General features: G+C 39.4%; 1 protein-coding gene across 3 annotated transcripts; it reads right to left on the reverse strand.

Moving 5' to 3' along the window:
• Positions 1-1,750: 1,750 nt before the first annotated feature.
• On the reverse strand, positions 1,751-27,419 carry LOC130928525 (oocyte zinc finger protein XlCOF6-like). Of its 3 annotated transcripts, XM_057855206.1 has the most exons (4): positions 27,007-27,419; positions 15,346-15,456; positions 8,016-8,070; positions 5,335-5,414 (listed from the first exon to the last, which is right to left on the reverse strand). In XM_057855206.1, the coding sequence occupies exons 1-4, from the start codon at positions 27,140-27,142 to the stop codon at positions 5,390-5,392; spliced, it is 327 nt and encodes a 108-aa protein (XP_057711189.1). In that variant the 5' UTR covers positions 27,143-27,419; the 3' UTR covers positions 5,335-5,389. The 3 variants fall into 3 exon arrangements, with proteins under 3 accessions (XP_057711187.1, XP_057711188.1, XP_057711189.1); XM_057855204.1 differs by lacking the exon at positions 8,016-8,070 and having other exon boundaries at positions 1,751-5,414; XM_057855205.1 differs by lacking the exons at positions 8,016-8,070; positions 15,346-15,456 and having other exon boundaries at positions 1,751-5,414.
• Positions 27,420-27,525: the final 106 nt, after the last annotated feature.

Consider the following 27,525-nt stretch of genomic DNA (forward strand, 5'->3'; position numbering starts at 1 on the left):
CTTGTGTCGAAATGTGCGCATCGTAAACTGTATGATGATAGGACGTGCACTGTCGTCATCTCGCCTGCGCCCAACTCTGTGTACAGTATCCACTGTAAATCCAAGCTTGCTCTTTTCCTCTGGGATGATTTGAGCGATGATATCCAACACCTTTTTTCTGACATCTTCATCCCCTTGTTTACGAAGGTTCAATAAACGAAGGTTCCAACGCCGGCTGTATCTTTCAGCCTCTTCTTGCTTCTCTTGAATTGCGGTGACACTCTCGTTAAGTTTCTTCACAGCTTCATCCGTAACTTCATGAAGAATTTTAACACTCTTCAGATCTTCTTGTATAGCAATGACCGCCGCCGTATTCTTCATCACCATATCTTCAAATTTCGAGAAGCGAGCATTTAATCCATTAACCGCCCTCAAGATGTCGGCATTGGAAATGTCGTCTTTTCCTTCACTCGCCCTCTTTTCCTCCGCTCTAGACTTCTTTGGATTAGGACTGTGAATCGGAGTATCAGGAAGAGGTGTGAGCAAACTCGGCAAAGACTCCTCATGCTCCATTTCAACAAACAATGCCGACTTCTTTGTTTCTTTCCTCGCCATTCCTCCACGTGCCCAGTCGTTGTTTTCGTGTACCACTCTTCAACACAAAAGAGAAAAAAGCTACGAAAAAATGTGAAAATAGCTCCAAAACTGTACACCTAATATCAGAATACAGTCACAACTCAAAAAATCATATATTTTGAGTCCTTTCCATTCGTCTAAAGGCTCAGTACTTCCGTAAAAACTTAAGAGCTCAGTAAAACGCATCTAGGCCGGTCGCCATCTTGGACACACCCCTTCTTGAGCAAAGTTACTTGCTAGCCTAGCCAGTTGATTGCGTCATGCGTCTACGGAGTCTCACGAGAGTAACGACGTCACAGAATGCTCCTGTACTACGACTCACCTACCTGTTGTGTTCCTAAGTAAACCTGCTGACAACACATCCCGATTGGTCACCATCTCTCGGATCATTTGACAAAGAAAATTTGTTCAATGGAGTGGTTCCATTTGTCCTGTGTCGGACTCAAACAAGCCCCTGCAGCAGACGCCATCTGGGTCTGCCCTTCTTGTCGATAAACTGCGGGCTTTTAACTTGTGAAAATGATAGAACTTTAATGCACATATTTATTCTGCCTGGCTATTTAAGGCCAGTGAAGTGTTTTTCTTTTAACCACTTTGACAAAGACACGCTTCATTTTAATGTTGAATTTATATATTATTATTTTTAATTTATAATATTCTTATTTGCACTAATGTAGACTTTAGACTGTCAATTCAAATAGTGTTGGAAAAGTTGCAATACCTAAAATAGAAATGCAAGAACTGTAAAGTACATATTTATACACCTTTATTTACCTAAGGCCACTGGATGTTTTTTAAATGCTTTGAAAAATACAGGTTTTGTTGTGATCTTGTATTTATATAGTATATAGCTTTTTATAATGTATTATATGATGTATTATAATATTTGCTGCCCCCTGCCAGAGTGTGGGCCATTTTGTACTAAAAGGATTTTAAATTGTCAGTTCAAATACTGTGTTGGAGACTAGTACAGTACTTGCAATACTTAAAATGGAAATGCAAGAACTTTAAAGCACATATTTATTCTGTCTGGCAATTTACCCAAGGCCAGTAAATAGTGTTTTAAACTGCTTTGACAAAGACACGTTTATTGTAATCTTGTATTTGTGTATTACTTATGATTTATTATATAATATTTGCTGCCCCCGTCAGAGGGTGGGCCTTGTTTGCACTAATTTAAAAATTTTAAACTGTCAATTCAAATATCGTATTGGAGAAATTGCATTACTTGAAATAAATTTATTGCAACTTATCAGTCCCAGTTCTTGTCTACAACACTGTCCAAAAATTGTCAATGCATATTCCAAATAGAATAACAAAATTAAGTCACCTGACTTTGTAATTATTACACCTGTTTATTATGAAGACCTGAAGTAGACAACAAGCAGTTACAGTTTGTCAAGAAGTTGTTCAAGTCATGTTTTGGTATTCATATTTTATTGACTTTTCACAACAACACTCGGGCTCGTGTTTGTAAGAGCAGAGAAAACAGAAGTTTCAGCGTGCACTCTTCGCCTTTCCAACCTCTCATAACGCTCCGATGTGCTGGGCTCCAAACGATTACCACAGATTATGTAGTAGTCATTTTATATCTGGTAAGATGCATTTAATATATATTTAGAGGGTTTTGGGCTGACAACCACAATTAAGATCATTGCGAGGCTAATCGCCGACAACATACAGTTTCAAATTCAAGATGCTTATTTGCTCCATCATCATTACATTTTGAATAATATTTAGCTGGTACCAAGTGAAAGAAGCTGGCCTCGTCTACGGATCATCAGTTAAACAAGTGTGTCCAAACCTTTTGCAAAGGGGGCCATATTTTGTGTGGTAAAAATGCAGGGGGCTACCTTGGCTGATTTACATAGAACAATATATTTAAACAACTTTTGGCAAGCCCTTCTGTGTGTCACATTTGTTTTTTTTAATTCATGATTTCAACAGTCTCCTCTTTGTGGCGTTCTCTTACGACACTCGGGCTCTTGCAAAATACTGCTGCTGTGCTTCAAGTCGCTATAATTTCTCGCTGCGTATCTTCCCTGTAATGTTGTACATGTCAGCGCGTCTTGTTCGGTAATATCATTGTCGCGTCACATCGAACTCTTTGAAAACAGCGACTGTCTCTTTGCAAATGAGGCAGACACCGTTGTTGCGTGTTTTATTGAAGAAATAGTCCAATATCCACCTATCCTTGAAGCGTCGGCCATCACAGTCAACTTTTTTTTTTGATCGTCGCCATTTTAGAAAATTGGAAGGGTAACACGGGGTAATGTTGCTTAGAGTGCTGCTCTTAAATTTTTTCAAACTTTCGTGAGAATAGGCTGATTTAGTGTGGACAAGATAGTTGTAGATATCAGGGTAGCAGATGTCAGGCAGAAAGGGCGAACACAGCGGGTCGAAAAATATCGATTTAGGCATCTAATATGGATCTGGCGAATGGATAGACTGAAGCTTTTCCACATAACGCCTTTATGCAACGCATCCAATGAGTTTACAGCGTCTGAAAGCACCGGGGCTTCCATGAATTGCACTATAAATTGCACGACAAATTGAAACCATTGAGAATACGGATAAACAATGACGGACAATATGGCGGCCGGATACAGCGACACGTCATTGTGTGACGTTGGTGAGTAGGGTCTATAGGAAAAAAGGTTTTTCACCAGTGTGGCTTCTTGTGTGTTGTTTTAAGGTTTGCTTCTGAGCAAATCTTTGATCACAAACTGAGCAGGAAAAAGGTTTTTCGCCAGTGTGTGTTCTTTTGTGTTTTTTTAAGGTTTCTATACGAGCAAATCCTTGACCACAAACTGAGCAGGAAAAAGGTTTTTCGCCAGTGTGTGTTTTTGTATGTTCTTTTAAGTGTTGCTGCTGAGTGAATCTTTGACCACATACTGAGCAGGGAAAAGGTTTTTCTCCAGTGTGAATTCTTGTGTGTATTTTCAAGCTTTTTTTTCTAGTGAATCTTTGACCACAAACTGAGCAGGAAAAATGTTTTTCGCCAGTGTGGGTTCTTGTATGTTGTTTTAAGAGTTGCTTCTGAGCAAATCTTTGACTACAAACTGAGCAGGAAAAAGGGTTTTCGCCAGTGTGGGTTATTGTGTGTTGTTTTAAAAGTTGCTTTCGAGCAAATCTTTGATCATAAACTGAGCAGGGAAAAGGTTTTTCTCCAGTGTGGATTCTTGTGTGTATTTTCAAGCTATTTTTTTGAGTGAATCTTTGACCACAAACTGAGCAGGAAAAATGTTTTTCGCCAGTGTGGCTTCTTGTGTGTTGTTTTAAGGTTTGCTTCTGAGCAAATCTTTGATCACAAACTGAGCAGGAAAAAGGTTTTTTGCCAGTGTGTGTTCTTTTGTGTTTTTTTAAGGTTTCTATACGAGCAAATCCTTGACCACAAACGGAGCAGGAAAAAGGTTTTTCGCCAGTGTGTGTTTTTGTATGTTCTTTTAAGTGTTGCTGCTGAGTGAATCTTTGACCACATACTGAGCAGGGAAAAGGTTTTTCTCCAGTGTGAATTCTTGTGTGTATTTTCAAGCTAGTTTTTCTAGTGAATCTTTGACCACAAACTGAGCAGGAAAAAGGTTTTTCGCCAGTGTGGGTTCTTGTATGTTGTTTTAAGAGTTGCTTCCGAGCAAATCTTTGACTACAAACTGAGCAGGAAAAAGATTTTTCGCCAGTGTTTGTGTGTTGTTTTAAAAGTTGCTTTCGAGCAAATCTTTGATCACAAACTGAGCAGGGAAAAGGTTTTTCTCCAGTGTGGATTCTTGTGTGTATTTTCAAGCTATTTTTTTGAGTGAATCTTTGACCACAAACTGAGCAGGAAAAATGTTTTTCGCCAGTGTGGCTTCTTGTGTGTTGTTTTAAGGTTTGCTTCTGAGCAAATCTTTGATCACAAACTGAGCAGGAAAAAGGTTTTTCGCCAGTGTGTGTTCTTTTGTGTTTTTTTAAGGTTTCTATACGAGCAAATCCTTGACCACAAACGGAGCAGGAAAAAGGTTTTTCGCCAGTGTGTGTTTTTGTATGTTCTTTTAAGTGTTGCTGCTGAGTGAATCTTTGACCACATACTGAGCAGGGAAAAGGTTTTTCTCCAGTGTGAATTCTTGTGTGTATTTTCAAGCTAGTTTTTCTAGTGAATCTTTGACCACAAACTGAGCAGGAAAAAGGTTTTTCGCCAGTGTGGGTTCTTGTATGTTGTTTTAAGAGTTGCTTCCGAGCAAATCTTTGACTACAAACTGAGCAGGAAAAAGGTTTTTCGCCAGTGTGGATTCTTGTGTGTTTTGTTAAGTCTCCCGAATGAACAAAACTCTTTCCACAAACTGAGCAGACATAAGGTTTTTCACCAGTATGGATCCTCATATGTCCTCGACAACTTTGCTTAGTAGCAAAGGTTTTCCCACACTGAGAGCATTTGCAGAGTTTGTCGTCACCGTGAGATGTCTTATGACCATCATCATTGTAAGGTGAGTGTGACGTGGCGCCATCTCTGTCTGATGAAGCAATGTCAATGTCTGCTTGCAATCCTTCTGTTGAGCTGCTGCTACTCCCCTCGCTTGGAGGCTTTGCCCCTCTGCCGGCCTCACTCGGACCATCTTCACTCTTCAAGGGCTCACTAGTCAACCTGGTGATATGCTCCTCCTCTACCTCCTTTTTACCATATGGCAGCTCCTCCTCCTCCTTTTTGATTGGAAGTTGCCTCTGTGGACAGGGCTCTGGCTCCTCCTCCTCTTTGATTTGGGGGAGCTCAACATACTCGTTAACGCCAGGAGATTCTGTCTCAGCACCAATATATTTTCTGAAACCTGCAAGAAACAAGAAAACCACCGATATATTTATTGACCACCACCGTGTCATCGGCCAGTCTTTTCTTTGTGCAAAACTTGGGGAAGATGAGTACAGTGACTTTAAATTCAGCGCCGAAAATTATCGGCCAAAAATAGCTAAAAATGCAATTTCGGTCTAAATGTTTTGAAGACCGAAAGTTTACCATTGAATCGTGTGAAGAGCCTTAGTCCCATTGTGATGATGTCATTAAAACACGGCGAGAAGCAACATGCTAACTGACTCCGTCTTGCAAAAACGCCTGGCCCGGTTTGGAAGTACTTTCAGGTATCAAACAGTGTTTTTTGATAGATTTTTTTTATAGCTATGACGTCACGAGGACGAGCTAAAACATCTTTGATGACTTTAACGTGACGAAAAGATTGCAAATTTACGTCTGACGAGACGACAACGTGAAACTGTGCCATCGTACCCGTCATATGTTAACAATGCGTGACATTTGACAGTTGTGCACGTAGTTTTTATTTCTTATCACGCAGCACGCCCTTTAATCTGTATTTGGATTGTCTAATAATACATGGTATAAAGACGTGTCGCTGTTCCCCATAGGTTTGAAAATGACAAATAAATCTTAATTGACCAACTTTATTTAAGGTTGTACTTTGGATTATCAGAACAGTCTGTAACGGAGCCCATTTTTTTCTTATTGATTGATAGTTAACTCGTTCACTTGCATTGACGGTAATAGACGTCCAAACGTTTGACTCTTTTCATCCTTCTGCTGTGAAGTTTTCAGTTTGTAAATTGGCGGCGAAAATTAACATTCTTTGCCAGCTCTCCCACTTTTAATGAATTTGACGACTAGCATCGTCAATGGCAGCCAATGAGTTTATATAAAACACTCAACAGGCCAGTTACAGACTCTTTACATTCGTCTTTTTCATGGATGCACAAACAACAACAACAAGAAATACATTGAACGCCTGCACTAACTTTTAATTTGTTGGTGCTATCGTTGGCTAGTTATAGTTCCGGTTGACACCATGTAGGGGCATGATGAACAAAGCTGGGGCTGGAGGCGGTGGCTCGCCTCGAAGCGGACCGTCAGCTCGATCCCCAGATCCAACTATGAGCTTTTTAACCACAGCAACTTTAAGATACACTATTGGAGCTTGAATTACCGAGGACACTGGGATAAAGTCCGTTTGGATTCCGCCGAGAGTCTCCGTGATGATGGGTGAAAGTTTGGAAAAGCTCTCTTAAGCTTTGCTGTCTTATAACATATTCCTCGTATGCTCAACTTTCATTAATATTTTTCTAATTATTTTATAAATTGTGATTTATTGACCTACTTCCAGGCCCGGATGTAGGTTTACCCACCAGAGTGGGCACTAAGAAAACTTGAGGGGGCACCCCCAATGCAGGCTTTTTTTTTTACCCTCTGCATTTCTCCGGGCTTGGGACCGGCGCAAGTAGGACACTGGCTTGTGTCCTGTTGAGGCTGCATCATTATTTTTTTTTCCATTCATCTATCTACTTATTCTCGCAGTCGGCGTCATCTCGCATAGCAACGTGTCACCATTTTGAGATGGGGGCACGCACAGATAAACATCTGTAGACAAACGTTGTCTAAAATTCATATATTTCAGCTGTGTTTTGCATCTTTTTTCATAAAAACGGCATAAACATGACTTATTATTATCACGAGTCACTGCCGACAGACGCGAGGAGGCGATACGACTTAAAATTAGCGTGTATTGGCCTGCAAATCTGCCCATACAAATTCGCAGCTGATAGCTGGAAAAACAATCCAAAGGAATGGCCTGCAGTGGAGTTCGGAAACATCTACAACTACCTCATAAAGTCACCCAGTAAGTTGACCTTTATCAATTACGTGGAATATGTACTGTGTGGAACTAAGAAAACTGGTAGTATATAAGCAGTGATTATTTCTGCCGTAACCGATAATTCGCCTCCAAGCGTTATTTAGCCGTGAACACGTCACGGCAAAATAACCAATTCCCACCAGGCCAATAATATACCGATCGACCGATCAGAGCAGTTCACGGCAAAAGAAAAATAACGCTTTGCGAGTTGTTGGTTACGGTAATAATAACCACTGCCTAGTCTATTGAATCCTAGCAGCTATCTGGGGCAAAAAAAATCGATTCAAGTTTACTCACCACTAATAAAATGTCGGCTGCAAACGTAAATGTGCCTTGATTTAGGTTCCCACTGGCGAGAATGGTCCACGGAACCGTCTTCTTTTACTGTTCCTCGATTGATTGCTCTCACCCATTTGCTTGTCCTTTTCTTCTCATGAGGAAGAATGAAGAACTTCAAATGTGGCTCCAAACTCTTCCTTGTGTTACAACCCGCAACACGGACACTTTTAGTCATTCCGACGGAAAAAAAGTCCGCAAATAAGACAAAAGTTCAACGCGTTTGGACTACAATGCACGACAGAGAAACTGCTTGTGACTCGTGTTTTGCCCCCATTGCAATATGGCGACGCTTTGTTTTGGCTGGTGACGTCATTAATGCCCGGATGTCCGACTGCGAGAATGTGTCTGGAGGAGAGAGAGGAAGCGCGCGGATAACAAACGAGGTTGGAAAAACACCTTGTTTTGGTGATTGCTTGTTCGGCGTGGTTGCGGCCAACAGTAACAGTTAATCCTGCAATAAAAAAACAGGTTAGACCAACTCTCCGTGCGTTCTCTATATCCAGTGCGACGCTACTATAAATATTCCTGACTGTGCCGTCACGATAGTCGTGGCTATGAACACCTTTCTCGTATGAACGACTCTTCAGACGTGGCTTTGTCTAAGCAGGTTTATTAAAACTCAAAAGGGTGAAACTAAAGAAAACAGACAAAACAACACAATCAAAATATGCACAATATATGAAATCGCATATGTACTGTACTGCCCTATCTGTAGCAAACTGCATATGAAAATATGAATAAACAATTAGCAGAGCGTCCGAGACGCCCTTTTGCCGACCCTCTAACTCGTGGGTAATTAGCATATCACAAGTTTCATGCTAAGTGAGTCTGTCTCACTTTTTTGCACTGAAGTACACACAGTTCACATATTTACGTTTTTAAACGCATTTAAACTAGGGCTGTCCCAAACGACTAATTTCCTCCCGATTAGTCAGCCGACTATTTTTACGATTAGTCGACTAATCTTTTTTTTTTTTTAATTACTTTAATAATGAAATTTTTGTTGAAGCTTATTAATTCACAAAAAAACATTTTGGAACACCTACATTATTTATTAACGTATAAATAAATAACATAAATTAATATAATAAATAATAATAATAATAAATCACAAACAATGAGGTCAAATGATGCTGGCATTAACTAGTGCAAAAAAAAAAGATGTAAACGGAAACACTGAGACTTCACCTCTTTAAACAGGAGTCAAAACAATTCTTACTCTTTTTGTGGTATGTCATTGTCTATATTGTTCTAAATGTTAAAATTAATTGCAATATCCCGGACAACCATTTTCAGAATACTTTGTGTGAGTTCAGATGCTTTTTCTGGTGTGCATTCCGCATTTTGGGGGGAGGGGAAAAACTCTTCAACTTTTGTTTGTTTTAACCTGAAAATAGATTAAAGTAGAGGGCACAATGAAATATTACCACAACTATTTTGAATGAGAGGCACACATACTCACAGTAACAAAAATTAAATATATAGAATTAATTTTATAGTATACTACTATATGTATATACACAATGATACTTTATAATATAAAGTGACTAACATTAGTGCAGTCATAGATTACAGTAAGCAGGCCAGTGTTGTTTCCATATATATTTTCATTATATTATGTATATACAGGATGTATGTATATATTTTCCCCAACTGGGAGCTTCCATGATCCTAATAAATCTAATAATAATTAAAAAATGTATATATATATATATATATATTAATTATTTTATTAAATAAAAATGCACGTTGATACGACGCACATAAAGGTAACTTCCATTTTAAAAAATCGTTAGAAAGTTGTATGGACTTACAATCCTCTAGCTTGTTGTTTGTTGTCTTGAAAAATATACTTGGGTGACGGCGCTTCAAGTGTTCGTTCATAGCTGACGTGCTACCGTAGTATACGAGCTCAGCTTAGCAAAGAGTACACACAGTGGCACCCTCCATATTTTCCTTGAAATTATTCCAGACTCTGGCTAGTCTGGTCGGCTTTTTTGGCTTTATGCCTCTTTCATGTGTCACCAATTCTGCCCTTTTTGGTAATTTGCGGTGTTTTCAACTCCTCGCCATAATGAGGAGTGAACCGGCGATTCACTTGGCTCGTTGTCGTTGGTTCGGCCCATGTCCTCCTCAGGAAGGCGGCGGCGTTCATAAAAACACCGAGAGGCGTCGGATGGCTCTTTACCGATACTTTTATTGTCCAAAACAAAAACAAAGGGGCTCCAGCCACTGAAGGCTCCGCGCTACCCGCGCACTTTCCAAACTCACCGATCACACTCCCTCTCTTTCGCTCCCTCTCTCTTGCTCGCCCACTTTCTTCCTCTTTGCTCAATCTGACAATGCCGGTCACATTGAAATAACAGCGGCCCCCTTGGGGGTGTTAGTTACAACCGCTTGCATCGCGAGCGCCCGCCATTCTAAACTTTATCCGCATGTAATTTTTTTTTTTAACCCGTCAATACCCATCGACAGTATGTTTTGCCCGTCGACGCATTTACGTCATCGATGACGTCGACAACGACTAGTCGGGACAGCTCTAATTTAAACAACACATACCGGCGATGCAACCTCAAATTCAAGGCAAAGTGGTCACAGAGACGGCGTGAACTGACTGCGACCGTCGTCGTGTGATGCTATACTGAACAACTTCACTTCCGTGTTGCAGTTTCTTTCAAATAAAGTGCGCATGAGATGCAGTAAATTAAGGCGTCCACTAGATGATGCTGATAAAACGTAAAAGCAATCAAACTCAAGTATTCAATCATAAAACCCATCAATCTTTTATGCATAACAGAACACCGACATTTTGATTGGGTGGGCACGACTCACGTCTGGGTGGGCTGTGCCCACCCCGGCCCCCCCATAGATCCCGCCCCGCCTGCTTCGCACATCGTTTTCGATAAATCAAGAAATGGATTCATGTTGTCCAAATGCTTTATTGCGATCATTATCTGCAATAAAAAAGAATGACATACCATTTTTGTTTATATGTATGTACATACCCTAACTACGTACTACCAAACTGACTACCTTATCTACTTATCTGAGTTATATTGTATTTCTGTTTCTTTGTGCATGCTTGAAATAAAAAGCTTCATCATCATCAAAACGAAATTTCGATTCTAGGTGAGAGCATATTGATAACCTTTTGGGCTGCAAAGTATCACAATATATATCCTTTTTGATATATTTTCACAAGAGGTGGGAATCTTTGGGCACCTCACGATTCGATGACGATTCAGAGGGTACAATTCGATTATAAATCAATTATTCATGCACAAAGCCCTGCTTTTAATGTTTCGTACATTAGTTCCAAAAATAGTACAAAAATCCTCTCAGGCTTACATAAACTAATAGTTCAGTATCAAGTTAACAGTTAAAAACAGTCAATAAAATACTCAAGTCCCCATTCTGTATCAGCAGCTTTAAACAACATATAATTAATTTATTGTTGTGAATTAACCGTTAAAGTTATTAAAATTGCTCCCATTATTCCATAATTTCCCTTCTGTCTACTTTCGACATGTCAAAGTTTTAAAACTGTTTCATCATTTAAAGATAGATTCAAGACTTTGTCGATTTAAGAGTATTTTAGACAAAAAGTTAATTAGGTTTGCTACAACAGAGCCTTCCTGAGAAGTCTACTGCTTTAAGATGGCGGGATGTTTACCAACGCCGGCGAGTCTGTCATCTCGCATCTACTTCTACAAACATCTGATATCTACTGTAGCATTACGTGGGCGAAGTTTGTAGCAACTAGGCGTTGTTTGTAGTGTCTTTTGGCAGTTTTTTTTATCTCGCGGCATGAGTTGCGATGGATGTTTACTCTGGGTCCGTTCCTCATTTCGTCCTAAAGACCACGCTGACTGTTTTTTAGTTCTGCTTAACTTAGCCTATTTAAATAATCGGAATATGGATGTTTGTAAGTCGTTCTCGAATATTTAGCGGCCTAATCGCGAATAATCTAAGAATAAAAAATTCACAAACCTTTAATTGTCACATCCCAATGACTAAATGTTCCACTTGATTTGGTGTGGTTGGAGTGACCATATGTCTGCCGTCAGTGTGTTTGACACAGCGTTACGCTCTTGTTTGTGCTACTCAGGGTCTGTTCTATACTTGTAGTTGCGCGTAATACGTAGGGTTGGAATCTCTGGCATGTAGCCGATTCGATATATATCTAGATACACAGGTTACGATTCGATTAAAAAACGATACATTTTTAAGGCCGAGCTATTCGATACAGTTTAAGAACGATACGGTTCGATACAGAGTGAAAACGATACGATAGTAAACATTTGTTGTGTGTGTTCGTACAGTATTTTAAACATATAAAAAAAAGACCACATTTCTAATAGCAAAATTGAACAACAAAATTTCATAACAATGTTATCTTTTATTTTTTTATGAAAAAAAAATAAAGCTTACTATATGACCGTCATTTTGTTGGATGGGATTGATAATAACATAAAACTCCAGTGACAGACGGCAATAATGTGCAGTAATTTAATTACTGTATTTGATGTTTTGAAAACAATAGGTAAGTAAAATAAGTGCAAAATTTCAACGTAAACATCTTACAGGCAAAAAATATTAATTATATGCAGCAGCTCTGGAAAAAAAGAATTAAACCTGCTAGTGTTATCATTAAAAAAAAAAAAAATTATGCTTTGCCACTGGTATAACTGGGGGAATAAAAACATGGCATTTTAGACAGACAGGTCTATAATTATTACTTTAACCTGATACACAGCAAAGTCATTCACTTATGACTGTGCTTCCACATTTTCTATTCCTCATCACTATCTATCTTTTTTGAAGGGCAGATTTTTCTTGAGGAAGATCAAGTGATCCACATGTTCATGTTTAAATAGACTGCGTTTCATGGAAACCATATGCCGCCCTTTCCACCATTGTAGTGGGTTATTTTTCAGGGTTAAAAACTCACAATCTCTGTACCGCTCCATGCTTCACACTAGCTCTGTCCCTGTGTCCCATGCGAACAGATTTGGCTGCTTTCGTCACTTCAAAGTCCGACTTTAGTTTTCCTGGGTGCGTTGAAAATCAATCGCTGCACGTCGCTGGCGTGGTGCACAAACTGTCCATTGTTTTAGCACGTTGCTTCGTTGCCACTACTAGTTTCGTTTGGGGCTGTGAAGAAAACGCTACGGAGCGTGCGTTACAGTGTTTTTTTTTTAGCTCTCGCGTTGTTATGGCACGCCCGTGACGATCGGTTTATGACGGCGACTACTAGCGGTTCTGCCGAAATGCATGGGAATTTGAGGAAACCACGACTGTGAGTGGTGCAAGTCCATATTATATCATGCGTACGGTCATAATCTAAGTGCGCTGTGTGGTGAATGACACAAGCGCAGCATGTGAAGTAAAAGCTAAATAATTATCATATTAAATAATGCATTGAACTAGGCATTAGAAGCCGATTCTTGTGCTCGAGATAGCCGAATTCTATCTCTACTATCGGTTCATTGAATATTTAATGGCTAATTACTGTCGAATGGTAACTTTACTATTGATACAGCTGTATCTCTTACCTGTAAAACCGGATATCCGGTCGTATCGGTTTATCGTTCTCAAGTTTAGTAATACGTATATCTACATCATGTAATCCCTTCAAACAAAGCAAATTTGTTTTCATAGAAATAATTCTTTATATTCAAACAATAGTCATGTCGATGCCGTGGCGCAAACCTTACGTCGGTTCATGAGTCCATTGCACAGCTACTATTGGTGCAACGGTTCAGTTAGCCCACGGTTCGGTTTGAACCTCGGCTTTGGGATCACGTTTTCGGTTCGGTTTCGGTTTGCGTTTTGCTTTTTTTTTTTTTTAAACTGCCTTTATTTTGCTTTTAAAAAAATGAAATAAACACTTAAAATGTAAAAATTTTCGACTGTTAAAATGCCTCTTAGCTCTTAGGCAAGTGTAGTGACTGACTACTGAAATACACTCACAGTAGTAAAAAAGTTACTTGGCAAAGTAACTGGTGATACCTTTCATGTTTTTTTTTCATTAAAAAAAAAAAAAAAAAAAAAAAAACCCAAAAACATAGTAACCTTTGCTATGTTTGGAGGTCATTTAATGTTGTGAATCAACCGTTAAAGTTGATAAAATTGCTCCCGTTTTTGCCTTAGTTCCCTTCCGTCTACTTTCGACATGTAAAAATTTTAAAACTGTTTCATCCTTTAAAGATAGACTCAAGTCAAGATTTTGACGATTTAGGAGTATTTTGGATAAGAAGTTGCTTAGGGTCGCTCGGAATGTTTACTACAACAGAGCCTTTCTGAGAAGTTTACTGCTCTAAAATGGCGGCTGTTTACGAACGCTACCGAGTGTCATTTCGCATGTAGTTCTATATGCATGCGTTATCTAGGCGTAAATTGTATGATGTCGGCCACAGTCAGGAACTATTGGAGCCACTTAGCCTAGCATCGCGTTTGCTAAAGCGTCTCAACAAACACTCTTCCCTTTGCCTGTCTGACTTTTCAACCAACGTATTAACGAACATTGTCTCGTTGCAGAAACGGTGACCAAATCCAAACGGATGAAAAAAAAAAAAAACTCAATGCACGAAAAACGTGCAGATTTTGAACGTAACATACGGCGTACACATTTAAAAATCAGTGCTCACTTGTACAAATTATGACGAGATTGTACAACTTGACAGGTATGAATTATAATGGACCGTCACAGTTAGGTAGTAACACTCTGTAGCACGGGACGTCCAACTATCAACGGTCAGGGTGAAACTATGTGCTTTCGCGAAATCCTCTTCGATGGCTTTGCGTGCCATTTCATAAATGACAGGGATTATGTTGTTGGCAAAAATATGTCCGCGAGGGAACAATATAACGCGGGTCAAGCGTTGCAATTAAATTAACGAAGCCCGCATCTTCAACCACGGAATATGGTTGCATGTCTTTTGCAATGCACATCCCCACTGGGTGGGTTATTTTCTTTTGTTTTTCTGACCTGATATTTTAAGGCTTTTGGAACGCCTCTTCTATCGACCCGTGTGTTTTCACTGGTGTCATCTTCGGGGTTGTCCTGCTCTGAGAAAGCGATGTCTGTGGGTGATGCCGGCTGAGTTGCCGAGTCATGTTAGAAGTGTTGCCATTAGCATAGGGAACAAGCGCTGAGCAATGCTTGCAAATTGTTTGTTTTTTTTTCCAATATTTTCTCTCCGTCTGCATTGTAGTCCACGGGGAAACCGAAATGTTGCCACACCGCAGATTTGAAAGAAGCCGGTGCTTCCTCAAAATTCGGTCTGTCGACTCCTCCGCTCACCATAACTTTTTTTGTTTTCTTTCTTGTTTCACTTTCACCTCGCTCGTAAGCGATAGAGGGCGTTACTCGGCTCCTATTACACAGGTGCTTGACAGCGATTGGACATTTACTCGCGGGGCGGGAATTTCTCCACAGCTGCGCTTCACGTCACACACAGGCACACAGAGTTTGACCAATTCATTCCACAAGCGTTCGGAATAAATTACTGTAATTGCAAAACCAAAAAGGCGCGGTTCATAAAGGCGTATTGAACCGTACAGGGCGAACCGTACGGTTCGGTTTTGAAACGCAAACCGTTGCACTGCTAACAGCTACAGGATGCAAATCCACTATATTCGACTGAAAGACCTTTTTGTACTTATGAGACGGTACCATATTTGATTTCTGCCTCATCTTAAGAAAAAAAATGCTTGGAATGACCTTGAATGTGAACAGACTCTTCCTCCTTGATGTATGGAGATTCTTCCTCCTCCCCCTTGATGCATGCAGACTCCTGGTGCTCAAGACGATGGGCTTGGCTAACATATAGATCTGCAAGACCACAAACAAATCTTATTTCTTCATTTGCAAACTTGTGTCCCCAAAGTTGTTTTCTGTTGGAGAAAATTCCTCTTTGCCCATTTTTTTGTTTATTCATGTTTTGTTGTCATCCAATCCAACACTAATGAATTCAAAGTGCTTGACACCACATTAAAATAAAAAAGACATCAACAAAAACATAAACTACATTAAAAAGTAATAAAGCATAAAAGAGCCCAGGTCATATATTGCTTATGTGCGTAGAGCAGCAAATGAATGGCTTTTACGTTCTGAAATGAATGCCTAAAACATTGCAAAAGATTCGACACCGTTTCCATTTTGAATTTAATCCACGGAAAGTGAAAATAAATCTGAACAGGGCTCACAACTCCAACCCATTGAGCCGAAGCCTGCAACAACTAATTGATGATTAAATCTGTTGCAGGGTAATAGCACCATTTTAAAAGTCAAATTGAATGCTTTTTAAGACCTTCAAATGTAATTTAAGACCAAAAAATGCCGCAACAATTTATGAAAAAGAAAGGCATTTTTCCCCTCCCATGTGCGACTCGACGGCTTTGTATGGCGGTCCAGATGTGCAAAAATTAAATACATGATTAAAATGTCATTAAAATGCTTCTATTTCAATATTTATTTTTTAATTTCAATATTTATGTATTTATTTACATTCTTATTCGTATATTTCACATTTTATTGATTTCCATTTTGTTTATTTCAGCATTTATTTATTCCAACATGTATATTTATTTATTTCAACATTTATTTATTTCACTATTTATTTCATTCTTGCACTCTTGTTCCCCTATACTGCGTAAAATAAAATTATTTTTTATTTTACCTTCACCAAATGGCAGCGATTGCTGTGACGAGCTCTCTCGGGATTTATTAGACTTAGCAGAACACGTTGACGCAGAAAATTCAGACCCTGAGCATCATTTACAAACTTGTTCAAACCTGATAAACCCAAACCTCGTCCATCGAGATTGATGAGCCAATGAAATATAAAATTATTTCATGCAGTTACAAGGGGAACGAGAGTGCAAGAATGAAATGAATGTTCAAATAAATGAAAAAATATTGAAATACAAATTGAAATAAATGAACAAATGTTAACACAAATGACTAATCCGACTAGTGATTTGTGTATGTCGTCCTCTAGGGGTTGCCCACCATTACAGGGGTGTTTGCACACCTATAGACCCCACTAACATTACGTCACAACCACGCCTCCGCGCCATATTGTCCATCAGCTTGTCGTGTTTACGCATTACCGCTACGTAAATTCCTCCTATTATGGCGTGTTTTTCTGCTCGTTAACATTAATAATCAGAATGGTGAAGGCGTGTGTGGCGGTTGGTTGCAGTAACAGAGAAGATAGACGGAGAGACTTGAAGTTCTACCGTATACTGAGAGACCCTGTAAGTTTGTTTTTGGGTGCCAAATATGCCAGTTTGCTCTCCCACAGCTATTATACGCGCACTCCCAAGCTATTATGAAGAATACAGTTTTAGCCATCACCGTGTGCTTACGGGTGATTGTTCACATCCTGCTGATAAGTAGATACACACATGTTGATTCATCACACAACGTCTAGGTACTTTTCCACCAAGCTACAGTACTTTGAGTGCAAATGTGTGTTCAAAACAATGATGTCTTGCCTGCTCAGGTAATTCAATCAGGAAGTTTTAATCAGGAAGTGTGACTGTTCAATCACTGACTAGAATAAGGAATTTGCCCGACTGAACCTGCCACGTTGGACAACAGTGTTGTAACTGTATTCCGCCCATCAACAAGCCCTCAATAAAAGTTAGCAGCGCGGGAGAGTTCGGAGGGAGACTTGGATGAGAGAGATCGGTCGTGCACCGTGCCCTGCCTTTTGTCAGCTTGCCTTGGGTAAATAAACTAAGTTAAAGAAGGAGTTTTAGACCCAACAGACCCAGAGAGGAGAGTGAGATGGACTGCTGCAATTCGACGAGAAAACTGGGCACCAAACGATCACCACAGATTATGTAGTAGTCATTTTATATCTGGTAAGATGCATTTAATCTATATTTAGAGGGTTTGGGGCTGACAACCACAATTAAGATCATTGCGAGGCTAATCGCCGACTACATACAGTTTCAAATTCAAGATGCTTATTTCTTCCACCATCATTATTTTTTGAATAATATTTAGCTGGTAACAAGTGAAAGAAGCTAGCCACGTCTACGGATCATCAGTTAAACAGGGGTGTCCAAACTTTTTGCAAAGGGGGCCAGAATTGGTGTGGTAAAAATGTGGGGGGCTACCTTGGCTGATTTGCGTAGAACAATATATTTAAACAAATTTTAGCAAGCCCTTCTGTGTGTCACATTTGCTTTATTATTTTTTAAAAATTCATAATTTCAACAATCTCGCCTTTGTGGTGTTCGCTTTCGACACTCGGGCTCTTGCGAAATACTGCTGCTGTGAAATTAACTTAGCTTCAAGTTGCTTTCATTTCTCGCTGCGTATCTTCCCTGTAATGTTGTCGTACATGTCAGCGTGTCTTGTTTGGTAATATCGCGTCACATCGAAGTCTTTGAAAACAGCGACTGTCTCTTTGCAAATGAGGCAGACACAGTTGTTGCGTATTTTATTGAAGAAATAGTCCAATATCCACCAATCCTTGAAGCGTCGGCCATTGCAGTCAACTTTTTTTTTTTTATTGATTGTCGCCATTTTAGAAAATTGGAAGTAAAGCGTCACACAGGGTAATGTTGTGGAGAGTGCTGCTCTTAAAGTTTTTCAAAGTTTCATGAGAATAGGCTGAGTTTCTGTGGACAAGATAGTTGTAGATATCAGGGTAGCAGACAGCGGTTCAAAAAATATCGATTTAGGCATCAAATATGGATCTGGCAAATGGATAGACTGAAGCTTTTCCACATAACGCCTTTTATGCAACACACCCAATGAGTTTACAGCGTCTGAAAGCACCGGGGCTTCCATGAATTGCACTATAAATTGCACGATAAATTGAGACCATTGAGAATTCGGACACACAATGGCGGACAATATGGCGGACCAATACAGCAACACGTCATTGTGTGACGTTGGTGAGTGGGGTCTATACCACTCCAACGTCAGTCAATGAAGTCACCGCCACACCATAATAAAAGCCGCCACGTCTTGCAAATGAGATGTTTGTTTTTTCTAGATCTATAAGATGCATTCTAATTCATCATTTCTAATTTGTATAAATTAAAACGACGTCTATCTGAATATATTTAGCTCATTATTTATGCACTATTTGCCAGAAGTTGTCTGAAATAGCAATCAAATACAATACTTAATACTGACATTGACGTAACGTTTAAGTTGTTTATGGCGTGTCTTTGACCCGAATCGTCGCGTGCTAGCAAAGCATTTGTTCGTTGCCGACGTCACTGATTGTAATTTCAGATAAGTATTATGGAAAGATAAAAGTTGTAAACGTACGAGGGTCCGTTAATTTACTATTAAACTATTATTGTTGTGGTGATATAGTACGACAGAGAATTTGGGCCGAAAAAAAAGAACGACTAGATTAAAGTCGTACTATTGCTACCACAAAAAAAGTTGTGTTATTATGTAAGGGTAATTTAGCTGTAAGCCGCTACTCACTTTGCATACACGTACCTTCGCTGAGAGCTATGACGAAGAATTAGTATAAATCCGTCTTGATTATAATTTGATTTAGATGAGGCAAAATATTAGAGATTTCCTTATTTGTAAAACCGATTCTAAACCACAAGATGCTTTCGACTTTTATTCTCGTACGATTAATTCGACATTTTTTATCTTTTGTATTGGAAAAAAATTAATGCTGTTCATAAAGAAATTCTCATTTGTCATGAAACAATTTTGCCGCGGCACAACCTGGTGGGGCTGACCGCCTCCAATGCAGCACACCACTACCACCACAGCTTCAAAAAATCTTAGTATAAACACTGCAATGTAAACAGTAACATTAGCTGCTCTTGGCTGAGTGCTGCGAGCGACGATGTCTTTGGACAGCTTTTTTTTTTTACAGGGAAAGAGCCAGAAGAGGAGCCTACAACACAGTCCATTCTGCATAGTATGTGGCTAAACGCTAGCAAACGAGGCAAAAAAACCGATTGCACTGAGAGCATCATACCTCGTGGCATCATGCCTGCGACCAAGTCAAGTTTTAGGAAAGGCCGCTGTGAAAAAAAAGTTTGATTCCGCGCATGGAAAGCTACATTTTCCCTTCACTTAATGTTCATTTTCAGCCTCTCCGTGCTTATTTTATATTTACTGTCATTTTCTCCCATGCATTGCCGGTGTTGTACTGAAATCTGCGATCCGTCAGAATCTGTGATGAAGGAAGGCGATGTTGCTGACAGCAACGACGATGAGTAAACGAAGAAGGCCACTTACACTAACGGCTTAAACTGCCATTTGCTAGGTAAATGAGGCAATATGCTCGCTACAAGTTGCCCAGGCTTATTTTCCCTTTCACGGAATAAACGTAATATTTAATCATGACGTTGTCATTAAGAAAATGTCTGCTTAAAAAAAAATCACATAAATTATGAATTTTTGACGTTTCGAAAATTTCTGCTTGAATAGATTAGTTACTTTTGATATTATGAAATAGTGAGCTGCAATAAATTGCTATTATTCTTCTTATTCCTCCTGACGAGGTAACAGTGTAAATATCCCATTCAATGAATTATATTTATTGTATGATTTTTGACGTTGTGAAACTCTGCTCTAATAAATTACATTACTGAATTGTATTTTTGAGATTATGAAATTATCTGCACTTATAAATTACTTTCATTCTATGAATTTATGACTCTTCCTTACTCACTCACGCATACACAAGTTTTTTTGTATAAGGACAATGATATAAATGTAATTGTGGTAGTTAGTCTGTGATTTCGCTATTTCCCAGCCCATCGAAGGCTATTCCTTACTTACTCTTACCGTCATTTGAACAAATATATCCTCAAAACGACGTCCAGATACTATTTTTTATTGTCACGTTTTCTCATAGGTGCAGATGTGGCTGTCGGAAATAGTGATACCTCTCTACTGTGTCTAAGAACAATCAAGTCTCTCTTAAAGCTCTTTGCTGATCTTCTGACACTATCCCTACTCCCCCCTACTATATCTCCTCTCAACTGGACCCTCAGAGTCTGTACGTTTCATCATCAAATATTCCGATAGGTGACAATGTGGCTGTCTGAAATTGTGATTCTCTTCAACTGTAGGTGGCGCCTTAACATTGACCCTTGTGAAAGCCGATTAACCCAATTTTCAGGGGTTCTAATTGAGAAGAGATGTAGCATGGGGTGGGGTCGGAAAATCAGTAAAGAGCCTTAGCGGGGACTTGGGCAAGAGCATAAGGAAAATACAGTGAGATTAATCACTGACCACAGCATATACATTTATGTCATTGCTCTTATACATTTAAAATTGTGAATAGATGTGTGTGTAAGGATGAGTCATAAGTTAAAAGAATAAAAGTGTAAGTCAGACAATTCCATATTATCACAAATACAATACACTACCTAATTTAGAAAAGCGCACATTTTCACAACGTCAAAAGCCATACATTAAATGTAATTTATTTAATGGGATATTTACACAGTAATGACATATTTACACAGTAACCTCATCATGATAAAGAACTATTTCACAATGTCAAAAATTCACATGAAACATGCAATCTTTTTAAAGCAGACATTTTCTTAATAACGAGGTCATGATCCAACGTCATGACGTTTATACCGTGAAAGGGAAAATAAGCCTCGGCAACTTGTAGCGAGCCTCGTTGACAGAGCAAATGACAGTTCACGCCGTTGGCTTAAGTGGTCTTTTTCGATTCCGTCGTTGCTGTCGGTTTTTCTGTTGTCAACATCAACATTAATCATGACAACGTCATGATTAATGTTGATGAGTCATGATTAAATATTATGACGTTTATTCCGTGAAAGGGAAAATAAGCCTGGCCAACTTGTAGCGAGCGTATAGCCTCATTTACGTAGCAAATGGCGTTACGCCGCTAGCGTAACCCCGGTAACACACTAGAAACGTAACGTCGCGTCAACAATCCCGCTGCGATAACGCAGTGAAATGCGGCCGTTAAAGTCAATCAGCCAATGCACACCAGTCGCAGTGCGGCCGCGTGTTGGACGCGTCCCAGAAGCGCTCAACGCGTCGCACGCGAAAAGAACAGCAGAGTTTTTTATTTGACACGCCCCCCCCCCCCCCCCCCCCCGCGTCAATACTACTAGGTAGGATCGGGCAGGTCGGAAGTCACTCATGTAGAAATACGGTGGATCCGGTCGATTTTCAAAATAATCTGCAATCGTAACTTACTTTTCGAGTCCATCAGATCTCTTAATGCTGTGGGTAGATCGGGTCACAGTTTACTTGTTGTTGGTTTCCTGCTGTTTTCTCTGCTATAATAATAACTGACAGGGCAGGACAGTATCAACTCTGCTTTTAATCTCGGCGCATCAGTACCCCCGTATTCAATACAAAACCCTCCTACCACAACAAAACAAGTAGGAACTAATATTCACATAGGAACTAAAATAATACAACATAAAATATAGAATATAAATGAATACTACATCACATTTGGAAAACATAAATACATAATAAAATAAATAATAGCCCATATAAATAAAATAAATTGAAATGAGCTAAACCACCTGTAATTAATATGAATAATACACAAATCCTGCTACACAATTAAATTTATTAATTTCTGAGTGGTGCTTTAACTTGAGAAAAAATATCGATAAAGCTTAGAAAAATGTTCATAAGAAAAAAAAAAAGATTGAGGCATTTAATTTGTAAAATACATGTTAAAATTAGGCTTGAGAACGATAAACAGATACAAGCCGGATATCCGGTTTTACAGGTGAGAGATACAGCTGTATCGATAGTAAAGTTGCCATTCGACAGTAATTAGCCATTAAATATTCAATTAACCGATAGTAGAGATAGAATTCGGCTATCGCGAGCACAAGAATCGGCTTCTTTTACTTCACATGCTGCGCTTGTGTCATTCACCACACAGCACACTTAGATTGAGACCGCACGCATGATATAATATGGACAAGCACAACTCACGGTCGTGGTTGCCGCAACTTCCCACGCATTTCGGCAGAACCGCTACGAGTCGCCGTCATTACCCGATCGTGACGGGCGTGTCATAACAACGCGAGAGCTAACAAAACCACTGTAACGCACGCAGCGTAGCGTTTTCTTCACAGCCCAAAACGAAAATGAAACAAGTAGTGGCAACGAAGCAACGTGCTAAAACAATGGACAGTTTGAGCAGCGACGCCAGCGACATGCAGCGATTGATTTTCTCACCCCGGAAAAACAAAAGTCGGACTTTGAAGTGAGGAAGGCAGCCAGATCTGTTCGCATGGGTCACAGGGACAGAGCTAGTGTGAAGCATGGAGCGTTACAGAGATCGTGAGCTTCTAACCCTGAAAAATAACCTACTACAATGGTGGAAAGGGCAGCATGACCCTCTGGAGATTTTTTTTCCCACGAAACGCAGTCTACTTAAACATTAACATGTGGATTTGTTGATCTTCCTCAAGAAAAAATCTGCCCTTCAAAAAAGATATGGACAGTGATGAGGAATAAAAAAAAATGTGGAAGCACAGGCATAAGTGAAAGACTCTGCTGTGTATAAGGTTAAAGTAATGATTATTGACCTGTCTGTCTAAAATGCTATGTTTTTATTCCCCCAATTATACCAGTGGTAAAGCATAATGTATTATTTATTTATGATTACATTGCAGGTTTAATTCTTTTTTTCTAGAGCTGCTGCATATAATGAATATTTTTTGTTTGTAAGATGTTTACGTTGAAAGTTTGCACTTAAATTACTTACCTCTTGTGTTCAAAACACCAGGAAATACAGTAAATGAATTACTGCACTTTATTGTTGTCTGTCACTGGAGTTTTATTATCAATCCCATCCAACAAAATGACGGCCATATAGTAAGCCTTAATTTTTTTTTTTCATAAAAGAATAAAACATAACATTGGTATGAAATTTTGCTGTTTAATTTTGCTATTAGAAATGTGGTCTTTTTTATATGTTTAAAATACTGTACGAACACATACAAAAAATGTTTAGTATCGTATCGTTTTCACTCTGTATCGAACCGTATCGTTCTTAAACTGTATCGAATCGGCCTTAAAAATGTGAATTGAATCGTAACCTGTGTATACATATCGAATCGGCTTCATGCCAGAGATTCCCAACCCTAGTTAAAATCTTTGTCATTAGGATTGCTTTTTGCTTTAGCACATGACTTATTTTTTCTTCTTTATTTCAAAAAGAAAGCTGGCCAATACGCGGGGTCTGAAAGGCAAAGTGTTGTTGTTTTATTACCTTTAAATACCCGCTATTGTAGCGCGATCTTGCAATCCTCGCGTGAACCGATCGAGCCGCTCGAGAAACGCGTCCTATGGAAATTGACGCCGAGCGTCACTGGTGCGTTATCGCAGCGGAATCGTTGATTCGACGTTCACGTTTCTGGTGTGTTACCGGGGTATGTGGCCTTCTTCGTTAACTCATCGTCGCTGCTGTCGGCAACATCGCCTTCCTTTGTCACAGATTCTGACGGATCGCAGATTTCGGTACAACACCGGGGTGACATTTTTTTTGCGTTTTTTTTTAACCACTAACAGCGATAAGTGAGGTCATGGGAAGCGAGGGGGGGTCAATATACATACACTGTAAATGCAAAAATTGTCCTGACTCAAGATTAAATAGTTCATATCACTTAATTCATACTAGTTTTTAAAGTTTACTTTCTCATATTGAGTTGTCTGCACTTATTACCTGCTTACTTGTTTTATTAAGTTGTATGAACTTGAATCTACTAAGTGAGTAGCATGGTTTGTGGTATGAGAGCTGCGCACCTGTGGTGCGCATGTCCATTTCTGGGTGGCGCGAATCTACCTCTGGAGGAAAATTCGAGAAAGCGGTCGAACAGAACCATTACGCCAACTGAATGTTGCCCTGACTTGGTTTGGGTAAGTATAGCTTTTGTTTCTAACCTTTTCAATATCATTTAATGTTTAAAATGAGAATTGTTGGAAGGAAGTCCACTCTTAGACTTCGTGTTGGCATGTTCGCCTGTGTGTGTCTGCCTGCGGGTTCATAGACCAGTCGGTGTAGCCGTGAGCTACGTGCTGTGCTAACATGTGTCCGCCGGCCGGTCCTGTCTGTTAGCTGTTTGCGTGATGCTTCTGAGTTAACTGGTTAGCTCAGTGTAACAAGCTGTAATGTCGGGTGAGAAGTGTGTGTGGACGTGGGGGTGCGGGGGTGTGCGCGCGTGCGTGTTTGGGGGGGGGGGGGGCTCCGTGAAATCATGCTAGTGCTGGGATGTAAACGTGTGTAACGTCAGTTATGTTACATTTATAAGCGCCTTTTCTCTGAATCAGTACACGTCCAAAAAGTTGTTAAAATTGGGATATCGTCTGACACGATACCTTTTGAAGTGCACCAAATGCGAAAAAATTTATATGGGTGAGTAAAATGATGTGTTTTACTTAAAAAATAAGATGTCAAATGATAAAAAAAGTGATATGAGTGAGTTAAATCTTGTTTTACTTAAAAAATAAGGAGCCAAATGCAAAGGAAAAAAAATACTTTTTCCAATTTAAGTGGGGATGTCACAAAAAGTGACGTATTCTGAATCATTTGGGAGTTACAAATTTGATGTCCCACATGTGATTTTTTAAAAATCTTTTTGTGCATATAATGTGATGAAATGCAGCCATTTCCACCTGCTCGTATACTAAAGAGGTCTCTAAGACTATTACAGAGTTTTGGTTTGTTCTCTGTGATTTTGTGCAGGCACTTCAATAAGCAAAGTGAACACACTATAATGTGTGTGTGATGTCTTACCATCTTAATAGAATTTATTTGTGTTTTTATTTTAAATGCAGGATTCAGACTCTTCCGATGACTTTGTCCAAGTTCCTGTTGGGGTTCTGCAAGTCATACCGGAGGACATGCCACTAACGCCATGCAGAAATGTGATCATCCTTGAAGGGAACCTTGTTATGAATGAGGTTCCCAACAATGTCGAAAGCAATTTGTCTTGTTTTTGCTTTAATTTTTGCACTGCATTTTGAATACCCCAAAACTATGAAAAACATTTTTGAGTTCTTTGAGAAGGTTTTGTTGAACATGGGACACCAAAAGCTAAGCCCAAAACTGCAAACGTTAAAGAATGCACTTTTGGCCTAGGCCTAGTGTTTGCAGCTTGCAGCTCTAGGCCGTAGATGTTGTGGCAAGGAATATGTGTAATGGGAAACGATGTGTTCTGAATGTTAGTCTTTATTTATCAGTTTGTATTTTTATTTTTACAGACTAAATGTTGCCAAGCCTTTTTGTTGCGAAGTCTGTTTGTTGCTGTGTTGTCATATTGTTTGGAAATACTGAAGTAAAAAAAACAAACAAAAATAAAACATGTTCATAATGCCATTTTGTGAATTCTTATTTTAAAGTTGGCGAAACTAGGTATGTTATAGATACGGCAATTTCGGTAGAAATTTTTCTGGACTTTGCTGTGTCAAGATGAAGATCTTAACCCCGCCCACATTGGTGTATGGACATTTCAGAGACCATTTCTGGCCAGTTCCTGCTGATTTGGGGTCATTTCTGGGACATGTCATGGTCATATTAGGTCACTTCCTGTTGATTTGGGGGACATGTCCCGGTAATATCAGGTCATGTGGGGACATTTGGGTGGCGTGTACTGGTCACATCAGGTCATTTGGGGACATTTGGGGGGCGTGACCTGGTCATTTTGGGACATTTAAGGGGCGTGTCCTATTGATATTTGGTAATTTCCTGTTGATTTGGGGACATTTGTTTTTTTGCCATTGAAAATGAATGGGCAGACAATTTAAGTACTGCCCACTTACTTCGGCATAGTATGTTAAGTTATTGTTACTTATCTTTATGGAGTTCCTGTCAACTTTATTGAAGTGGATTACACTAAGATACCTCAAGTAAAGTAATACAAATTTCAAGTAAAGCCCACTTGATTTGGCACAATATATTAAAGTTAATTCGACTCAAAGTAATTGCGTTGTAACAACTTGATATGAATTTAACTTTACTTAGATACATTAAGTTCTCACAACTTAAAAAAAAGTACCACTCACTTAAATTTGATAATTCCACACTACTTAACACAATAAGTTTGTTTACTTACTTTTCCCAAGGTAATCGGTTTCCTCAATTTATTTAAGTAAACTTAACTTGTTAGAATTTACAGTGTACTGTATAGATATATAGATATCCCCCACATGTGTGTGTGTACACATACGCACCCCCCCCCCCCCCCCACACACACACACACACAGAAAAGTTAACCACCAGTTAACTATGTAAAATGCGATTTAAAAATTCGAATGCCTTGATAGCACTGCTTTTATAATGAAAAATGAATTCTCATCACCGGGATCGGTCTTCCGTCATGTACAATATACAATACGTATCATCGAACGTGAACCAACCTTCTAGTCTGTGAAGAACAACATTTACGTGCATTATTTCGCACACAGTCGAGGGTTGCTGATGTGGGGGCTCCTCTTTTACTCCACAAAGTTCCTCCTGGAACTTTACTGCAGCTGGTGTCGTTCTGGATGACATTTTCCTGACTTGTTTCTGAACGATTGACAACGTGCTTTGCAGCTTTGTTAGCAGTTGGTCAGCTAGGCTAGGCTAGGCTAGGCTAGGCTAAAAATAGATCGCAAAACATCATCGAGTGGTAAGACTCGAAAACTGATGTTTGAGTCCGTAATGTGGCTAATGCTAAACACGTCGTCGAGACTAAGGTTTAGTTAAGTGACTGAAACCGAGGAAAAACAAGCCACAGACAAAGAAACATACGTTCCAACTTGGCCAGTCTTATCTTTTGCATTTCCGACCAGGATTGCATGTTTTTTTTGTTTTTTTGTTTTTTTTTTGACCAGGATTGCATGTTGGGAAAGAGAGTCTCCAGCCCTATCACACCGTAAGACCCGCCTAGTTCG

The sequence above is a fragment of the Corythoichthys intestinalis genome, chromosome 13 (assembly GCF_030265065.1).
Source record: "Corythoichthys intestinalis isolate RoL2023-P3 chromosome 13, ASM3026506v1, whole genome shotgun sequence".
Taxonomy (NCBI): domain Eukaryota; kingdom Metazoa; phylum Chordata; class Actinopteri; order Syngnathiformes; family Syngnathidae; genus Corythoichthys; species Corythoichthys intestinalis.

Bases quoted from the DNA above. Each gene is read 5' to 3' on its own strand.
- LOC130928525 (XM_057855204.1), bottom strand. From the start codon at position 27,142: ATGTCATCCAGAACGACACCAGCTGCAGTAAAGTTCCAGGAGGAACTT. The intron at 15,457-27,006 runs GTTGGTTCACGT...GTGGTCTTGCAG, and splicing joins TGTTCTTCACAGACTAGAAG to ATCTATATGTTAGCCAAGCC. The intron at 5,415-15,345 runs GTCATTCCAAGC...TGTTTCTTGCAG, and splicing joins AGAGTCTGTTCACATTCAAG to GTTTCAGAAAATATATTGGT.